This window comes from Oratosquilla oratoria, chromosome 17, assembly GCF_046742065.1.
Source record: "Oratosquilla oratoria isolate Oo_2021 chromosome 17, ASM4674206v1, whole genome shotgun sequence".
NCBI lineage: Eukaryota > Metazoa > Arthropoda > Malacostraca > Stomatopoda > Squillidae > Oratosquilla > Oratosquilla oratoria.
In genome coordinates, this window is record NC_134793.1 from 2,069,999 (window position 1) to 2,087,498 (window position 17,500).

Here is a 17,500-nt window from a genome sequence, read left to right on the forward strand (position 1 = left end):
AACCCGTATTTCGAAGCTCGACTACAATGTCGTGATACCGTGTCTTGTTATAGATGGCGTGGTCGTCCTTGATCTCGAGCTATGTTGGAAATATGCCAAATCATATTATTTTCTTTTATAGCTATTCGATCTCCTTTTCAAGAACCAAGCAACACCCGGCAACAGCCAATGACCGGACCCATAGATGTCTGCCGAGATTCCAGGCCCGGTCAGTTGTTTCAGTTCCTATTACATCCACATTCTGTAATAATCTCGTATACTATTGCGCCATCTTATAGCAGACAACGATACCGTAGAATTACTGTCAAACTTCGGAGGGGTTTTGTTGGGGTATGTTTTTGTGAATGGTGTGTTAATTTCTCAGTGGGCTGGTTCCAGATATTTTCTGTGTATGTTTATCTGTGCCATGTTCCTGTGCTTGTGGATCTTGGAATGCCCCTTTCCTTGGAAATAACATCAATGTTCACTGATTCCCTTGTTTTTAAATACACGCAGAATATTTTGTGTGTGTGTGTGTGTGTGTGTGTGTGTGTGTGTGTGTGTGTGTGTGTGTGTGTGTGTGTGTGTGTGTGTGTGTGTGTGTGTGTGTGTGTGAGTGAGAGAACACATTCGGATGTAATATTCTTTCCCACTTTATTAACTATGGTTGTTAGTTGAACGTGGAGTGTTGAGCTGATTAAATCCCATACATGTAAGTTCACTTCATACAAAAGTTACAATCATTTTCCTCTGACCAATTATTTGACGTACATGAGATGTAGCCCAATGCCATAGTAAACAGACATAATGGTAAACACCTTTTCTCTCTATAGAAAAATAAGTGGTTTAAAGGGAAACTAAAATGAACAAACATTTGTATGTAAAGACAGAGAGAGAAAGAGAGAAAGAAAGAGAAAGAAAGAGAGAGAGAGAGAGAGAGAGAGAGAGAGAGAGAGAGAGAGAGAGAGAGAGAGAGAGAGAGAGAGAGAGAGAGAGAGAGAGAGAGAGAGAGAGAGAGAGAGAGAGAGAGAGAGAGAGAGAGAGAGAGAGAGATGCTTATGAGTATGGTAAGGGCTATATCTTATCTGTTGATCAGTGCTTACAAGTCTTAATATTATATGTTGGTACCGATGACGTGTTCATCCCTTCTTGCCTAACCACGCCTCCACCTGCGGTGCCTGGTCCCTGCCCACAACGTCTTGGAGAAGTGGGGTGTGGTGTAGGTGTTGGTGAAGGTCGGGGCGAGTCTCTACCTCTTACAGGCGTGGGCGGTCGAGGCGACATCGGTTGCCGGGGCACAGGTCCTCCACCGAAACTGGTAGTATAGGTAGAAGACGCGGTCTCCGGGTTGGGTCTTTGGATGTATCCGCGTCTTGGGAGCGTAGCTATACTGAAAGAGGTGAGATCTGTGCTCTGGGGCTCAGGAGGATAAGCTGATTTGCAGGCTCGACACGTGAGGGAAGTACTGGGTGAGGACGCTGATGTAGGTTGTTGGGTTAACGAGGGCTCGTTAAGGGCGCTCGCGGAACTTATGGCTAGATGGGTAGGATTAAGAATAGTGCACAAAGAAGGATTATCTAGTGAAGGACTTACTGAGGGGCCACTCAAAGGTGGGTCCTTTGAATTGGTATTTTTAGAAATAGGGGCGTCCTTGCAGGGAACAGTGAGCACCACCGTCTCTCTTCTCGCCGGTTGTGGACTGCTCGAGGACAAACTGTTCCAGGAGGACATTTGTCGTTGCTGCTGTCCCCCGTCTAGACGACATTTGGGACAAGTGGGAGGATTGGCAAGGCACTGGAAAAGAGTATGGCGGTGAGAAGGACTTCCAGGGGATCCTGATCTTCTTAAAGAATAATGGATGGTTTGAGTTCCGTCCGCCCCCACGCGGGAGTCCTTGAGTCCCGAAGTACATACAGGGTTCCCCAACTCTGTAAATCTCGGTTGAGATAGTCTGCGCTCCGCTGGCCTTGGGGCAGGGGGCACGACTAGAGGGATGTTCTTGGACACGGACGGGACTTCCAAATGCTGCCCGGTCTTTGAGACTTGGCACTTTCCTTTGGTCTTTAGAATGGGACTGTGGTTCTCAAGAGTGATCTGTGTGCATTCCCTCGTGCATTCCTTTGCGCTCTGGGACACGTCCGGTATTGGAAGAACCTTGTCTTTGATCGTCTGGTCTTGGGAGGAGGAGGAAGCCTGTGGGCGCTGGGAGTCATTGGAGAGGCAGTTCAGAAGGGCTGCAACTTCCTGGAAACCTCCAAGGAGCTTCGGTTCGCCACCAGCCTCGGCACCTGCAAAGACACAAACAGATTTATGAGTCTCATTTCTAGTATACTAACATTAAGAACCAAGTTATTGGCTTTATTTTAATAATGCAGACTATTCAGTTGTTATTTTTTTCAATGTTTCAATGGAAAGGGGAGTGTAAAGGGAAGAGTCGAGTAGAGAAGGGAAAATAAATCTGTGGCAAAAGAAGTTATGAGAGATAAGGGGTCGATTCTCCCTGACGTTCACATTGCAGAACCACCACCTTCAGGTACCATCATGGATTTAAGGGGATTGGATTCTAAAAACGTGATTGGATAATTCTTAATGGGGTTGGACCCATTTTTAATGGGGTTTGATCCCTCTTTATGGGATTACATTCTTCAAGGATTCAAATCCTCAAAAGAAAGAATCCAGCCACCATGAGAGGGATCTAACCTCACTGGAAAAGATCCAAACCCCTTTAGACAACACAAATTTGCAGACGTCATCTGCTAATTCTAGCAAATTCGAACCACCTATCTTTGGCTTTTTGACTACAGACATTAGCGTTCTAGTCCGCCCGGCAACCATATTTTCCATTTTTATTTCTCCAGTTCCTTCTTATTCTTCTCTTCAATATTCTTGTTATAAAATCACATCTTTAGTTCCTCCAAAGTTATTTTTTTCTTTTCTTGCACCACTCTTAAATGGCTGATGATTGCTCACCCCTAAATAATTGATAGATGATCATATTACTATTTGTAGTAAAACCACCAATGATAGCGAAAGAAAAGAAAGACAAAAATGATGATGAAGATGAAGGTGAAGGTGAAGAAGCCGAAGAAAACGAAGACGAAGAGGACGAAGAGGACATAAAGAAAAAAGACGGAAATTGAAGTTTACTAGAGCTCTCGGACCATGGGAAAGAACTTGCATATTGTTTAAGTATGCGCACCTGAGCAACAGGAGGAGAGAGAACCGGGCGAGCTGGCGTCCCCTTCGTAGGCGTAGTAGCGGAGGTCGTCGATGGAGGGCAGGTGAGGGCAGCCACAACGCTCCACGCTCCCACTACTTGTCGAAGCAGCCTCCACCTTCAAGATGTCAACGTCTGTGAAGACAGAAATGAAGTTTTAGACGAAATGAGGAGGGATTTGGAAAAATATACATATGTTAACTCGTGGACACACACACACACACACACACACACACACACACACACACACACACACACACACACACACACACACACACACACACACACACACACACACACACACACACACACGTACACACACATACATGCACAGACAGACACACATACAGACACATAGGCACACAGACACGCACATACACAGGAACGCACACACACACACACACACACACACACACACACACACACACACACACACACACACACACACACACACACACACACACACACACACACACACACACACACACACACACACACACACACACATACAGACTCTCTCACACACACACACACACACACACACACACACACACACACACACACACACACACACACACACACACACACACACACACGCACGCACGCACACAAACACACACACACACACACACACACACACACACACACACACACACACACACACACACACACACACACACACACACACATATATATATATATATATATACATATACACATATACAAACACACACACAGACATACACAGGTAACCGCAGGCACGCGGAGGAACGTGCAGCCACACGCAGGAACGCACAGCCATGTGCATGCACGCTCAGGCACGCTCAGTCACGTACAGCCACGCGCAGGCTCACAGACACGCAGTCACACACACGCAGGCACACAGACACACATTCACACACACATACAGGCACACAAACACGGAGTTACACATATTTACAAGGACACACATACACGCTGCTTGATTAGATTCATTCATTTTCATGTCTACATCTGTCTCTTACCTGCAATGTTGGTTTTTCTACTCCAAGCCGGTCTACCATTAGCTCTGGGCTCTTGTTGGACTCTCAGCTCCACCACATTCGCCACAGTGGAGGAAGGCGTGGTGGTGGTGGAGGTGGTGGTGATAGTGGTGATGGTGGTGGTGGTGGTAGCGAGATGGTGATTGGGGCACTGCCTGCCATGGAGGGTCATGTGGGGCGGGAGAGGTGGTGGCGGAGAAGACGAGGGTGAAGACGATGATCTGTGTTGTTGTTGCTGTTGCTGTTTGTAGTGGAGAATGTCCTCTCGAATGTCTCCAAGGTTCTTCCGGAGTGCTGCTCGGTGACGGTAGTGTTGGTGGACCACATAGGCGACGATGACCACTGAGAAAACAGAAAAAAATGTATATATACATATATATATACACACACACACATACACACATACAGACACACACACATACAGGCACAAACACACATACAGACACACACACACATACAGACACACACATACGCACAAAGCAATAACCAGTACAAGAGAATTAAACAAATGTAAGGAATATAGACTGAGTCACAGGAGGAAATATGATGATATACTAGGGATAACTCCAAAATATCAGTAAATGGGTTATATCCATTGAAGTCCCTTATGAAACAATGTCAACCTTTTGGTGAGTTTTCAATTTGAAGTGACATTGTTATAAACCACTAAGTAGAAATAAACTAATAAATAAAATGTTAATATAGCTTAGTATAATGATGTAAAAATAATAAAAAGATCATGAAAACATGTTATATATAATGTTTAGGGATAATGATTACTGTGGTTATTATTAAGTTACTCATTTACTCTGTTCGTTTTCTCTCGCGTGTCCAAAGAGAGAACGTAAACGCGAAATATCACAACATATATACGCGCACACACGCACGTACACGCACACACGCGCGCGCACACACACGCACACACACACGCACACACACACATGGATACTAATGGCAAGAGTAAAAACTGGTCGGAGTCATGAGAATGAATAGTAATGGTAACAATTGGTGATCTGTATGAAAGTGGCAGTTGCCGACAAGTCTGTCGAAATAAACACGACAAATGAGGACGGAGGCTTTATTAGTACGACGTTTCGCTTCTTACAGCTTTTTCAGGTACATGGTCGTAATACACAGGACTGAGATTAAATAAGAAGAACTGGGTGAACAGGGGAAGGGAAGGAGGGAAGGGAGGAAGGTCACTGAATATTAGGAAAGGTTAAGGAGAAGGTGGAGCAAATGTCTAGGAACAGGAGAGGTTAAGGATAAGATGGAACAACTGGCCGGGTGAAGAACATTAGCTCGTTTTTGTTAGTGGGACTTCTGCATACTGAAAACATGGTAACCACATGCGATTTAAGGTATACATAAACCCACTAACAAAAACGATTTAATTAATCTCTGCTCCCACCGTGACATCAAGGTCAAGAAAGGAGTAGTGATAGGCCTTCCTTAGGGCACTCAGAATATGCAGTGAAGAATACTTAGAAGAAGAGTGCAGGTATATCAGGGGAACTTTTTTGAATTAGAATTTCCAGATTTCCTTGTTGATAGATGCAGAAAACAGGCCATTAATTTTCTGGAAGGCGGTAGGCAGCAGGGGAGAATAGCCAAACGTCTCGTGTAACCAACCAGCGAATTCGCTATCAACCTGACTCGTATTCTAAAAACCACCAACTTGGAAGTACTGTGCCAGAGGAGACAAAAAAAAAAAAAGAAAAAAGAAAGAAAGAAAAAAAAACAGGTGTTTACAGAATTCCGTGCTTGGGATGTGAAAAATCCTACATTGAGGAAACATCACGCGATCTAAAAACCCGGATACAAGAACACCGATACGATGTCCGCCATGATGTCACCACCAACGTGTGTGTTGCACACAGGAACAGTAGCAACCACTTGATGGACTGGGAAAATGCAGACCTTCTTTTACGTGAACACGACAAGATACGTAGAAAATGTTTGGAAGTAGCCCTCATACAACGAACCAACACAATTGAACAAAGTAGGGGCATGTTCAATATCTTGTCCCCCACCTAATTCTTTTAATACCCATTGCCAACAAAATGTTAAGGTATCCCTAGTTGCCCCCCCCTACCACCCTACCCCCTAACCCCCCCTAACACCCTACCCCCCCTAACACCCTACCCCCCCTAACACCCTACCCCCCTACCCCCCTAACACCCTACCCCCTAACACCCTACCCCCTAACCCCCCTAACACCCTACCCCCTAACCCCCCCTAACACCCTACCCCCTAACCCCCCTAACACCCTACCCGCCCTAACACCCTACCCCCTAACCTCCCCTAACACCCTACCCCCTAACCTCCCCTAACACCCTACCCCCTAACCTACCCCCTAACACCCTACCCCCTAACCCCCCCAACACCCTACCCCCTAACCCCCCCAACACCCTACCCCCTAACCCCCCTAACACCCTACCCCCTAACCCCCCCCCCTAACCCCCCTAACACCCTACCCCCTAACACCCTAACCCCCAACCCCTCTCTAACCCCCTAACCCCTCCTTAACCCCTAACCCTTCCCTAACTCCCTAATCCCCTAACCCTCTAACCCCTCCCTAACCCCCTAACCCTTCCCTAACACCCTAACCCCCCCCTACACCCTAACTAACACCCTAACCCCCCTAACACCCTAACCCCCCCTAACACCCTAACCCCCCCTAACCCTAACCCCCTAACCCCCTATCCCCCTAACCCACCCTCCCCCCTAACCCCCTAACACCCCCTACCCCCTAACACCCTACCCCCTAACACCCTACCCCCTAACACCATACCCCCTAACACCCTACCCCCTAACACCCTACCCCCTAGCACCCTACCCCCTAGCACCCTACCCCCTAGCACCCTACCCCCTAGCACCCTACCCCCTAGCACCCTACCCCCTAGCACCCTACCCCCTAGCACCCTACCCCCTAGCACCCTACCCCCTAGCACCCTACCCCCTAACCCCCTCCTAATCCACCTAACCCACCCCTACCCCCCTAAACCCCCTAACCCCCTTTTTTTTCCTCTCATAGTCGTTATCCACCCTCGGAAGACATTTGCTCACCCTTCTTCGTTTTGTTCCTTGGGTGCGAGCAAATGTTCTTTACACAGCCAATTGTTCCATCTTATCCTTATCCTCTCTTGTTCCCAGACATTTGGTCCACCTTCTCAACCTTTCCTAATATTCAATGTCATGTGTAATACAACGATGTACTTGAGAAAGCTGTAACTAGCGAAACGTATTAATGGCTCCGTCCTCACATGGTGCTTATTTCGATAAACTTTTAATGGTAATAGACAATAGACGGTAATAGTACTGGGAAGTATTTGTAATAGCAATGGATGGTAATAGTAATGGTAATGACAATGGATAGTAATGGCAATAGATGGTCACAGTAATTATAATAGTAATAACGGATGGTAATAGTAATGGCAATGTATGGTAATAGTAATGACAATGTATGGTAATAGTAATGAGAATGGATGGTAATAGTAATGACAATAGATGGTAATAGTAATGGCAATGGATAGTAATTATTAATGATGAATGGTAATAGTAATAATGGATGGTAATAGTAATGATAATAGTAATGGCAATGGATAGTAATTATAATAGTAATGATAATGAATGGTAATAGTAATGATAATGGATGGTAATAGTAATGGTAATAGTAATGATAATGGATGGTAATAATAATAGTAATGGCAATGGATAGTAATTATAATAGTAATGATAATGAATGGTAGTAGTAATGATAATGGATGGTAATAGTAATGATAATAGTAATGGCAATGGATAGTAATTATAATAGTAATGATAATGAATGGTAGTAGTAATGATAATGGATGGTAATAGTAATGATAATAGTAATGGCAATGGATGGTAATAGTAATGGCAATGTATGGTAATAGTAATGACAATGGATGGTAATAGTAATGGCAGTAGATGGTAATAGTAATGGCAATGGATGGTAATAGTAATGACAATATATGGTAATAGTAATGACAATGGATGGTAATAGTAATGGCAATGGATGGTAATAGTAATGGCAATGGATAGTAATAGTAATTATAATAGTAATGATAATGAATGGTAATAGTAATGATAATGGATGGTAATAGTAATGATAATAGTAATGGCAATGGATAGTAATTATAATGATAATGAATGGTAATGGTAATGATAATGGATGGTAATAGTAATGATAATAGTAATGGCAATGGATGGTAATAGTAATAGTAATGGATGATAATAGTAATGGCAATGGATGGTAATAGTAATGATAATGAATGGTAGTAGTAATGATAATGGATGGTAATAGTAATGATAATAGTAATGGCAATGGATGGTAATAGTAATGGCAATGTATGGTAATAGTAATGACAATGGATGGTAATAGTAATGGCAGTAGATGGTAATAGTAATGGCAATGGATGGTAATAGTAATGGCAATGGATGGTAATAGTAATGACAATATATGGTAATAGTAATGACAATGGATGGTAATAGTAATGGCAATGGATAGTAATAGTAATTATAATAGTAATGATAATGAATGGTAATAGTAATGATAATGGATGGTAATAGTAATGATATTAGTAATGGCAATGGATAGTATTTACTAATGATAATGTATGTTAATAGTAATGTTAATGGATGTTAATTTTAATGATAATAGTAATGGCAATGGATAGTAATAGTAATTATAATAGTAATGATAATGAATGGTAATAGTAATGATAATGGATGGTAATAGTAATGATAATGGATGGTAATAGTAATGATAATAGTAATGACAATGGATGGTAATAGTAATGGCAATGGATGGTAATAGTAATGGCAATGGATAGTAATAGTAATTATAATAGTAATGATAATGAATGGTAATACTAATGATAATGGATGGTAATAATAATGATAATAGTAATGGCAATGGATAGTAATTATAATAGTAATGATAATGAATGGTAGTAGTAATGATAATGGATGGTAATAGTAATGATAATAGTAATGGCAATGGATGGTAATAGTAATGGCAACGTATGGTAATAGTAATGACAATGGATGGTAATAGTAATGGCAGTAGATGGTAATAGTAATGGCAATGGATGGTAATAGTAATGACAATATATGGTAATAGTAATGACAATGGATGGTAATAGTAATGGCAATGGATGGTAATAGTAATGGCAATGGATAGTAATAGTAATTATAATAGTAATGATAATGAATGGTAATAGTAATGATAATGGATGGTAATAGTAATGATAATAGTAATGGCAATGGATAGTAATTATAATAATGATAATGAATGGTAATGGTAATGATAATGGATGGTAATAGTAATGATAATAGTAATGGCAATGGATGGTAATAGTAATAGTAATGGATGATAATAGTAATGGCAATGGATGGTAATAGTAATGGCAATGTATGGTAATAGTAATGACAATGGATGGTAATAGTAATAATGGATGGTAATAGTAATGGCAATGTATGGTAATAGTAATGACAATGGATGGTAATAGTAATGGCAGTAGATGGTAATAGTAATGGCAATGGATGGTAATAGTAATGACAATAAATGGTAATAGTAATGACAATGGATGGTAATAGTAATGACAATGGTGGTAATAGTAATGACAATGGATAGTAATAGTAATTATAATAGTAATGATAATGAATGGTAATAGTAATGATAATGGATGGTAATAGTAATGGCAATGGATGGTAATAGTAATGGCAATGGATAGTAATAGTAATTATAATAGTAATGATAATGAATGGTAATAGTAATGATAATGGATGGTAATAGTAATGATAATAGTAATGGCAATGGATAGTAATTATAATAGTAATGATAATGAATGGTAATAGTAATGATAATGGATGGTAATAGTAATGATAATAGTAATGGCAATGGATGGTAATAGTAATGGCAATGTATGGTAATAGTAATGACAATGGATGGTAATAGTAATGGCAGTAGATGGTAATAGTAATGGCAATGGATGGTAATAGTAATGACAATATATGGTAATAGTAATGACAATGGATGGTAATAGTAATGGCAATGGATGGTAATAGTAATGGCAATGGATAGTAATAGTAATTATAATAGTAATGATAATGAATGGTAATAGTAATGATAATGGATGGTAATAGTAATGATAATAGTAATGGCAATGGATAGTAATTATAATAATGATAATGAATGGTAATGGTAATGATAATGGATGGTAATAGTAATGATAATAGTAATGGCAATGGATGGTATTAGTAATAATGGATGGTAATAGTAATGGCAATGTATGGTAATAGTAATGACAATGGATGGTAATAGTAATGGCAGTAGATGGTAATAGTAATATAATAGTAATGGCAATGGATGGTAATAGTAATGGCAATGTATGGTAATAGTAATGACAATGGATGGTAATAGTAATGGCAGTAGATGGTAATAGTAATGGCAATGGATGGTAATAGTAATGACAATATATGGTAATAGTAATGACAATGGATGGTAATAGTAATGACAATGGATGGTAATAGTAATGGCAATGGATAGTAATAGTAATTATAATAGTAATGATAATGAATGGTAATAGTAATGATAATGGATGGTAATAGTAATGATAATAGTAATGGCAATGGATAGTAATTATAATGATAATGAATGGTAATGGTAATGATAATGGATGGTAATAGTAATGATAATAGTAATGGCAATGGATGGTAATAGTAATAGTAATGGATGGTAATAGTAATGGCAATGTATGGTAATAGTAATGATAATGGATGGTAATAGTAATGATAATGGATGGTAATAGTAATGATAATAGTAATGACAATGGATGGTAATAGTAATGGCAATGGATGGTAATAGTAATGGCAATGGATAGTAATAGTAATTATAATAGTAATGATAATGAATGGTAATACTAATGATAATGGATGGTAATAATAATGATAATAGTAATGGCAATGGATAGTAATTATAATAGTAATGATAATGAATGGTAATAGTAATGATAATGGATGGTAATAGTAATGATAATAGTAATGGCAATGGATGGTAATAGTAATGGCAATGTATGGTAATGTCAATGGATGGTAATAGTAATGACAATGGATGTTAATAGTAATTGCAGAAGATGTTAATAGTAATGGCAATGGATTGTAATAGTAATGAAAATAAATGTTAATAGTAATGACAATGGATGGTAATAGTAATGACAATGGATGGTAATAGTAATGGCAATGGATAGTAATAGTAATTATAATAATGATAATGAATGGTAATAGTAATGATAATGGATGGTAATAGTAATGATAATAGTAATGGCAATGGATAGTAATTATAATGATAATGAATGGTAATGGTAATGATAATGGATGGTAATAGTAATGATAATAGTAATGGCAATGGATGGTAATAGTAATAGTAATGGATGATAATAGTAATGGCAATGGATGGTAATAGTAATGGCAATGTATGGTAATAGTAATGACAATGGATGGTAATAGTAATGATAATAGTAATGGCAATGGATGGTAATAGTAATGGCAATGTATGGTAATAGTAATGACAATGGATGGTAATAGTAATGGCAGTAGATGGTAATAGTAATGGCAATGGATGGTAATAGTAATGACAATGTATGGTAATAGTAATGAGAATGGATGGTAATAGTAATGAGAATGGATGGTAATAGTAATGGCAATGGATAGTAATAGTAATTATAATAGTAATGATAATGAATGGTAATAGTAATGATAATGGATGGTAATAGTAATGATAATAGTAATGGCAATGGATAGTAATTATAATGATAATGAATGGTAATGGTAATGATAATGGATGGTAATAGTAATGATAATAGTAATGGCAATGGATGGTAATAGTAATAGTAATGGATGGTAATAGTAATGGCAATGTATGGTAATAGTAATGACAATGTATGGTAATAGTAATGATAATGGATGGTAATAATAATAGTAATGGCAATGGATAGTAATAATGATAATGAATGGTAATGGTAATGATAATGGATGGTAATAGTAATGATAATAGTAATGGCAATGGATGGTAATAGTAATAGTAATGGATGGTAATAGTAATGGCAATGTATGGTAATAGTAATGACAATGTATGGTAATAGTAATGAGAATGGATGGTAATAGTAATGACAATAGATGGTAATAGTAATGGCAATGGATAGTAATTATCAATGATAATGAATGGTAATAGTAATGATAATGGATGGTAATAGTAATGATAATAGTAATGGCAATGGATAGTAATTATAATAGTAATGATAATGAATGGTAATAGTAATGATAATGGATGGTAATAGTAATGATAATAGTAATGACAATGGATGGTAATAGTAATGGCAATGGATGGTAATAGTAATGGCAATGGATAGTAATAGTAATTATAATAGTAATGATAATGAATGGTAATAGTAATGATAATGGATGGTAATAATAATGATAATAGTAATGGCAATGGATAGTAATTATAATAGTAATGATAATGAATGGTAGTAGTAATGATAATGGATGGTAATAGTAATGATAATAGTAATGGCAATGGATGGTAATAGTAATGGCAATGTATGGTAATAGTAATGACAATGGATGGTAATAGTAATGGCAGTAGATGGTAATAGTAATGGCAATGGATGGTAATAGTAATGACAATATATGGTAATAGTAATGACAATGGATGGTAATAGTAATGGCAATGGATGGTAATAGTAATGGCAATGGATAGTAATAGTAATTATAATAGTAATGATAATGAATGGTAATAGTAATGATAATGGATGGTAATAGTAATGATAATAGTAATGGCAATGGATAGTAATTATAATGATAATGAATGGTAATGGTAATGATAATGGATGGTAATAGTAATGATAATAGTAATGGCAATGGATGGTAATAGTAATAGTAATGGATGGTAATAGTAATGGCAATGTATGGTAATAGTAATGACAATGTATGGTAATAGTAATGATAATGGATGGTAATAGTAATGATAATAGTAATGGCAATGGATAGTAATTATAATGATAATGAATGGTAATGGTAATGATAATGGATGGTAATAGTAATGATAATAGTAATGGCAATGGATGGTAATAGTAATAGTAATGGATGGTAATAGTAATGGCAATGTATGGTAATAGTAATGACAATGTATGGTAATAGTAATGAGAATGGATGGTAATAGTAATGACAATAGATGGTAATAGTAATGGCAATGGATAGTAATTATCAATGATAATGAATGGTAATAGTAATGATAATGGATGGTAATAGTAATGATAATAGTAATGGCAATGGATAGTAATTATAATGATAATGAATGGTAATGGTAATGATAATGGATGGTAATAGTAATGATAATAGTAATGGCAATGGATGGTAATAGTAATGGCAATGGATGGTAATAGTAATGGCAATGTATGGTAATAGTAATGACAATGGATGGTAATAGTAATGGCAGTAGATGGTAATAGTAATGTTAATAGATGGTAATAGTAATGACAATAAATGGTAATAGTAATGACAATGGATGGTAATAGTAATGGCAATGGATGGTAATAGTAATGGCAATGGATAGTAATAGTAATTATAATAGTAATGATAATGAATGGTAATAGTAATGATAATGGATGGTAATAATAATGATAATAGTAATGGCAATGGATAGTAATTATAATAGTAATGATAATGAATGGTAATAGTAATGATAATGGATGGTAATAGTAATGATAATAGTAATGGCAATGGATGGTAATAGTAATGACAATGGATGGTAATAGTAATGGCAGTAGATGGTAATAGTAATGGCAATGGATGGTAATAGTAATGACAATAAATGGTAATAGTAATGACAATGGATGGTAATAGTAATGACAATGGTGGTAATAGTAATGACAATGGATAGTAATAGTAATTATAATAGTAATGATAATGAATGGTAATAGTAATGATAATGGATGGTAATAGTAATGATAATAGTAATGGCAATGGATAGTAATTATAATAGTAATGATAATGAATGGTAATAGTAATGATAATGGATGGTAATAGTAATGATAATGGATAGTAATAGTAATGATAATGGATGGTAATAGTAATGGCAATGTATGATAATGGATGGTAATAGTAATGGCAGTAGATGGTAATAGTAATGGCAATGGATGGTAATAGTAGTGATAATGGATGGTAATAGTGGTGATAATGGACGGTAATAGTAATGACAATGGATGGTAATAGTAATGACAATGGATGGTAATAGTAATGATAATGGATAGTAATAGTAATGATAATGGATGGTAAAAGTAGTGATAATGGATGGTAATAGTAATGACAATGGATGGTAATAGATGGTAATAGTAATGGCAATGGATGGTAATAGTAATGGCAATGTATGATAATGGATGGTAATAGTAATGGCAGTAGATGGTAATAGTAATGACAATGGATGGTAATAGATGGTAATAGTAATGGCAATGGATGGTAATAGTAATGGCAATGTATGATAATGACAATGGATGGTAATAGTAATGGCAGTAGACGGTAATAGTAATGGCAATAGATGCTAATGATAATGATAATGGATGGTAATAGTAATGACAATAAATGGTAATAGTAATGGATGGTAATAGTAATGATAGTAATGAAAATGGATGGTAAGAGTATTGGCAATAGATGGTAATAGTAATGACAATGGATGGTAATGGAGGGAGTTTACCCGGTCTAACGGTTCGTCGAACGTGGTTCGACAGACACGTGTTTAAAGTGTTGTGTGAATGTGTGAACGGGGTATTTGGGGTTTAACCAACGTGTTCGACAACCAAATACCCCGTTCACACATCACTTTAAACCCGTGTCAGTCGAACAGCGTTCGACGAACTGTTAGACCGTGTAAACCCTCTCATAGTAATGACAATAAATGATAATAGTAATGGTAATGTATGGTAATAGTATTGAAATGTATGGTAATTAGTAATGTGAGGTAATAGTAATGTTAATATTAATGACAATGTATGGTAATAGAATTGGCAATAAGTAGTAATGGTAATAGCAGCATGTAATGGAAGTGGATTAAAATAATATTGGCAAAAATGATGAGTAATGAGAAGGTATAGTAATGATAACTGGTAAAAGTAATGGTAGGAGTAATAAATTATAAAGGCAATGACGATAATGGTAATAAGTAAATTTCAATTCAGCTGAGGGAATACAACAGGACACTTAGAGTTGAATCAGTGCACACAATAAAAACGCATCCAAGACTAGCAAGACTTACAGAGGAGGAAGGCACACCAGATAATAATGGCTGCCACCGCCCCCATGGAGAGGGAAAACGTGGATTCATCTCGGGTCGAAAGCTGGCAGTGGGGTCCTGTAAGAAGAACATGAAGTCATACAAACGTTATATGACATTTCAAGGAGGGTGAGGATCCTACGCGGAGGCGCTAAGTACCTGTGGATGAGGAGCTTTTGTCCTTTGCGCTTGGGTCAGGTAACTCACATTTATCGATTCCGATTACGCCACCAGCACATCACAAGCCTCATAGGGCGCTTGTTCGAGAAAGTGCTCCACCAACATAGACAGTCAATTATGAACATTACATTAACATTTGGAGTCTTTTGAAAAGCGTACTCTGTTGTGAAATGAAGAGATTGGCGGATTCATCACGATAGTGCACCTTCCCGCTCTCAATTTTGATGAGATCACATAAGTTCACAATTCATTATACTCACCTGATCTCAACTCCACTCTCTTTATCCATCGACGCCATAGGATTTTTTTTAAATATATCTTCAGGTTAAAAAAAAAGAAAAGAAATGGGAATGTGAAGCAGTAAATACAATAGCTGAGAGCCACTACGGAAAAGAAGGGGGAGGAACGCTGATGTGTTATATGGATTCAGACGAAAACTGTTTTTTAAGAGAAATGGTGCTACAGTTGCCAGTGATGTTGATTTCATATCATACGTTGTCTCAATCCTTTTTATCACACACTGTATAGGTTGTGTTTAGTGTATGTGCCGAGGGCGAGTTCCTCCAGGGTTGCTCGTGTGTACGTGTGTGTGTGTGTGTGTGTGTGTGTGTGTGTGTGTGTGTGTGTGTGTGTGTGTGTGTGTGTGTGTGTGTGTGTGTGTGTGTGTGTGTGTGTGTGTGTGTGTGTGTGTGTGTGTGTGTAAGTGTGTGTGTGTAAGTGTGTGTGTGTAAGTGTGTGTGTGTGTGTGTGTGTGTGTGTGTGTGTGTGTTTATTCGTATGCAGTACTAGCACGTATGATAATAATCGGTTGCATTAGTGATAAAAATGATTACTAGATAGTCTTTGTTGTTGATCAAAAGTATTATTGTTTATGTAATCGCCATATACATTTAAAGGTTTTGCGGACTCAGCTTTACTTACCAATGAATCCCTCCGGACAGACGCAGGAATATCCAGGGTCCTTATTGACGCAGGAGCCTCCGTGAAGACAGGGCGCCCAGACACATTCATCCCGATCCCTGCAGCTGATACGGTCCTCAGAGAGACTTTGACCCTCCGGACAACTGAAAGGATAGACCAGATGAAGCAAATATCTTGGTATATGACGTAAATATCAAGTAAACTTTTATCAATCTTTTTCTAAACAAAATGACAATTTGACGCTAAAACATGGGTGTGTGTTGTCCTCATGCATGTTTAATATTTACAAGTATGGAATAAATAGTGGCATGACTAAGCATATGGGAATGATATTCAGACAAAAGGAGGTAGGATAGAGGTTAAACAAGGCGAGCTTAGCATACTAAGGATATTAGAAATTGGGAAACAAAATTTAACAAGATACATTATCTTTACCCGCATTCGTAGCTTCGCCATGTATCCACACATGAGAACGGCGATGGACAGGACACGTTCACACAAGCAGAAGTGGACACACACGTTCTCTGCACGTTCCTGAACATGGTAGCCTGAGCCCAGTCGGTCCGATTGGTCACCGGGGGAAGGGGAAGACTGTGACCGGCCAACCGGACATCGTCGATACAACCTGGAATGTTCCGGATCTGAAAGTGTGATTGTTACTCAAAGACCGGACGGTTGTAATCGATCTCCGTTTTACTGTGTTAAGGAGGCTGTAGTCCAGTGGATACCGTCTTGAGCTTCACGAGCGTTGGTTCCCGACATTCCTGACTAGGCTGGGAGGCGACGCAACATCGGCCTATAAAACAGCGGCTTGCCTCAACTGACAGA

General features: G+C 38.2%; 1 protein-coding gene across 1 annotated transcript in view; it reads right to left on the reverse strand.

The window, feature by feature from the left end:
- LOC143034701 (putative neural-cadherin 2) overlaps positions 1-17,500 on the reverse strand; it is a 160,349-nt gene that overhangs the window by 422 nt on the left and 142,427 nt on the right. The window contains exons 22-27 of the mRNA XM_076201070.1: positions 17,108-17,297; positions 16,673-16,815; positions 15,554-15,649; positions 4,201-4,560; positions 3,179-3,331; positions 1-2,267 (exon numbers count right to left, since the gene is read on the reverse strand). The exon at positions 1-2,267 is cut by the window's left edge and continues 422 nt beyond it. Of these exons, the coding sequence (XP_076057185.1) occupies positions 1,072-2,267; positions 3,179-3,331; positions 4,201-4,560; positions 15,554-15,649; positions 16,673-16,815; positions 17,108-17,297 (2,138 nt within the window). The 3' untranslated portion in view covers positions 1-1,071. The remainder of the gene's footprint in view (positions 2,268-3,178; positions 3,332-4,200; positions 4,561-15,553; positions 15,650-16,672; positions 16,816-17,107; positions 17,298-17,500) is intronic.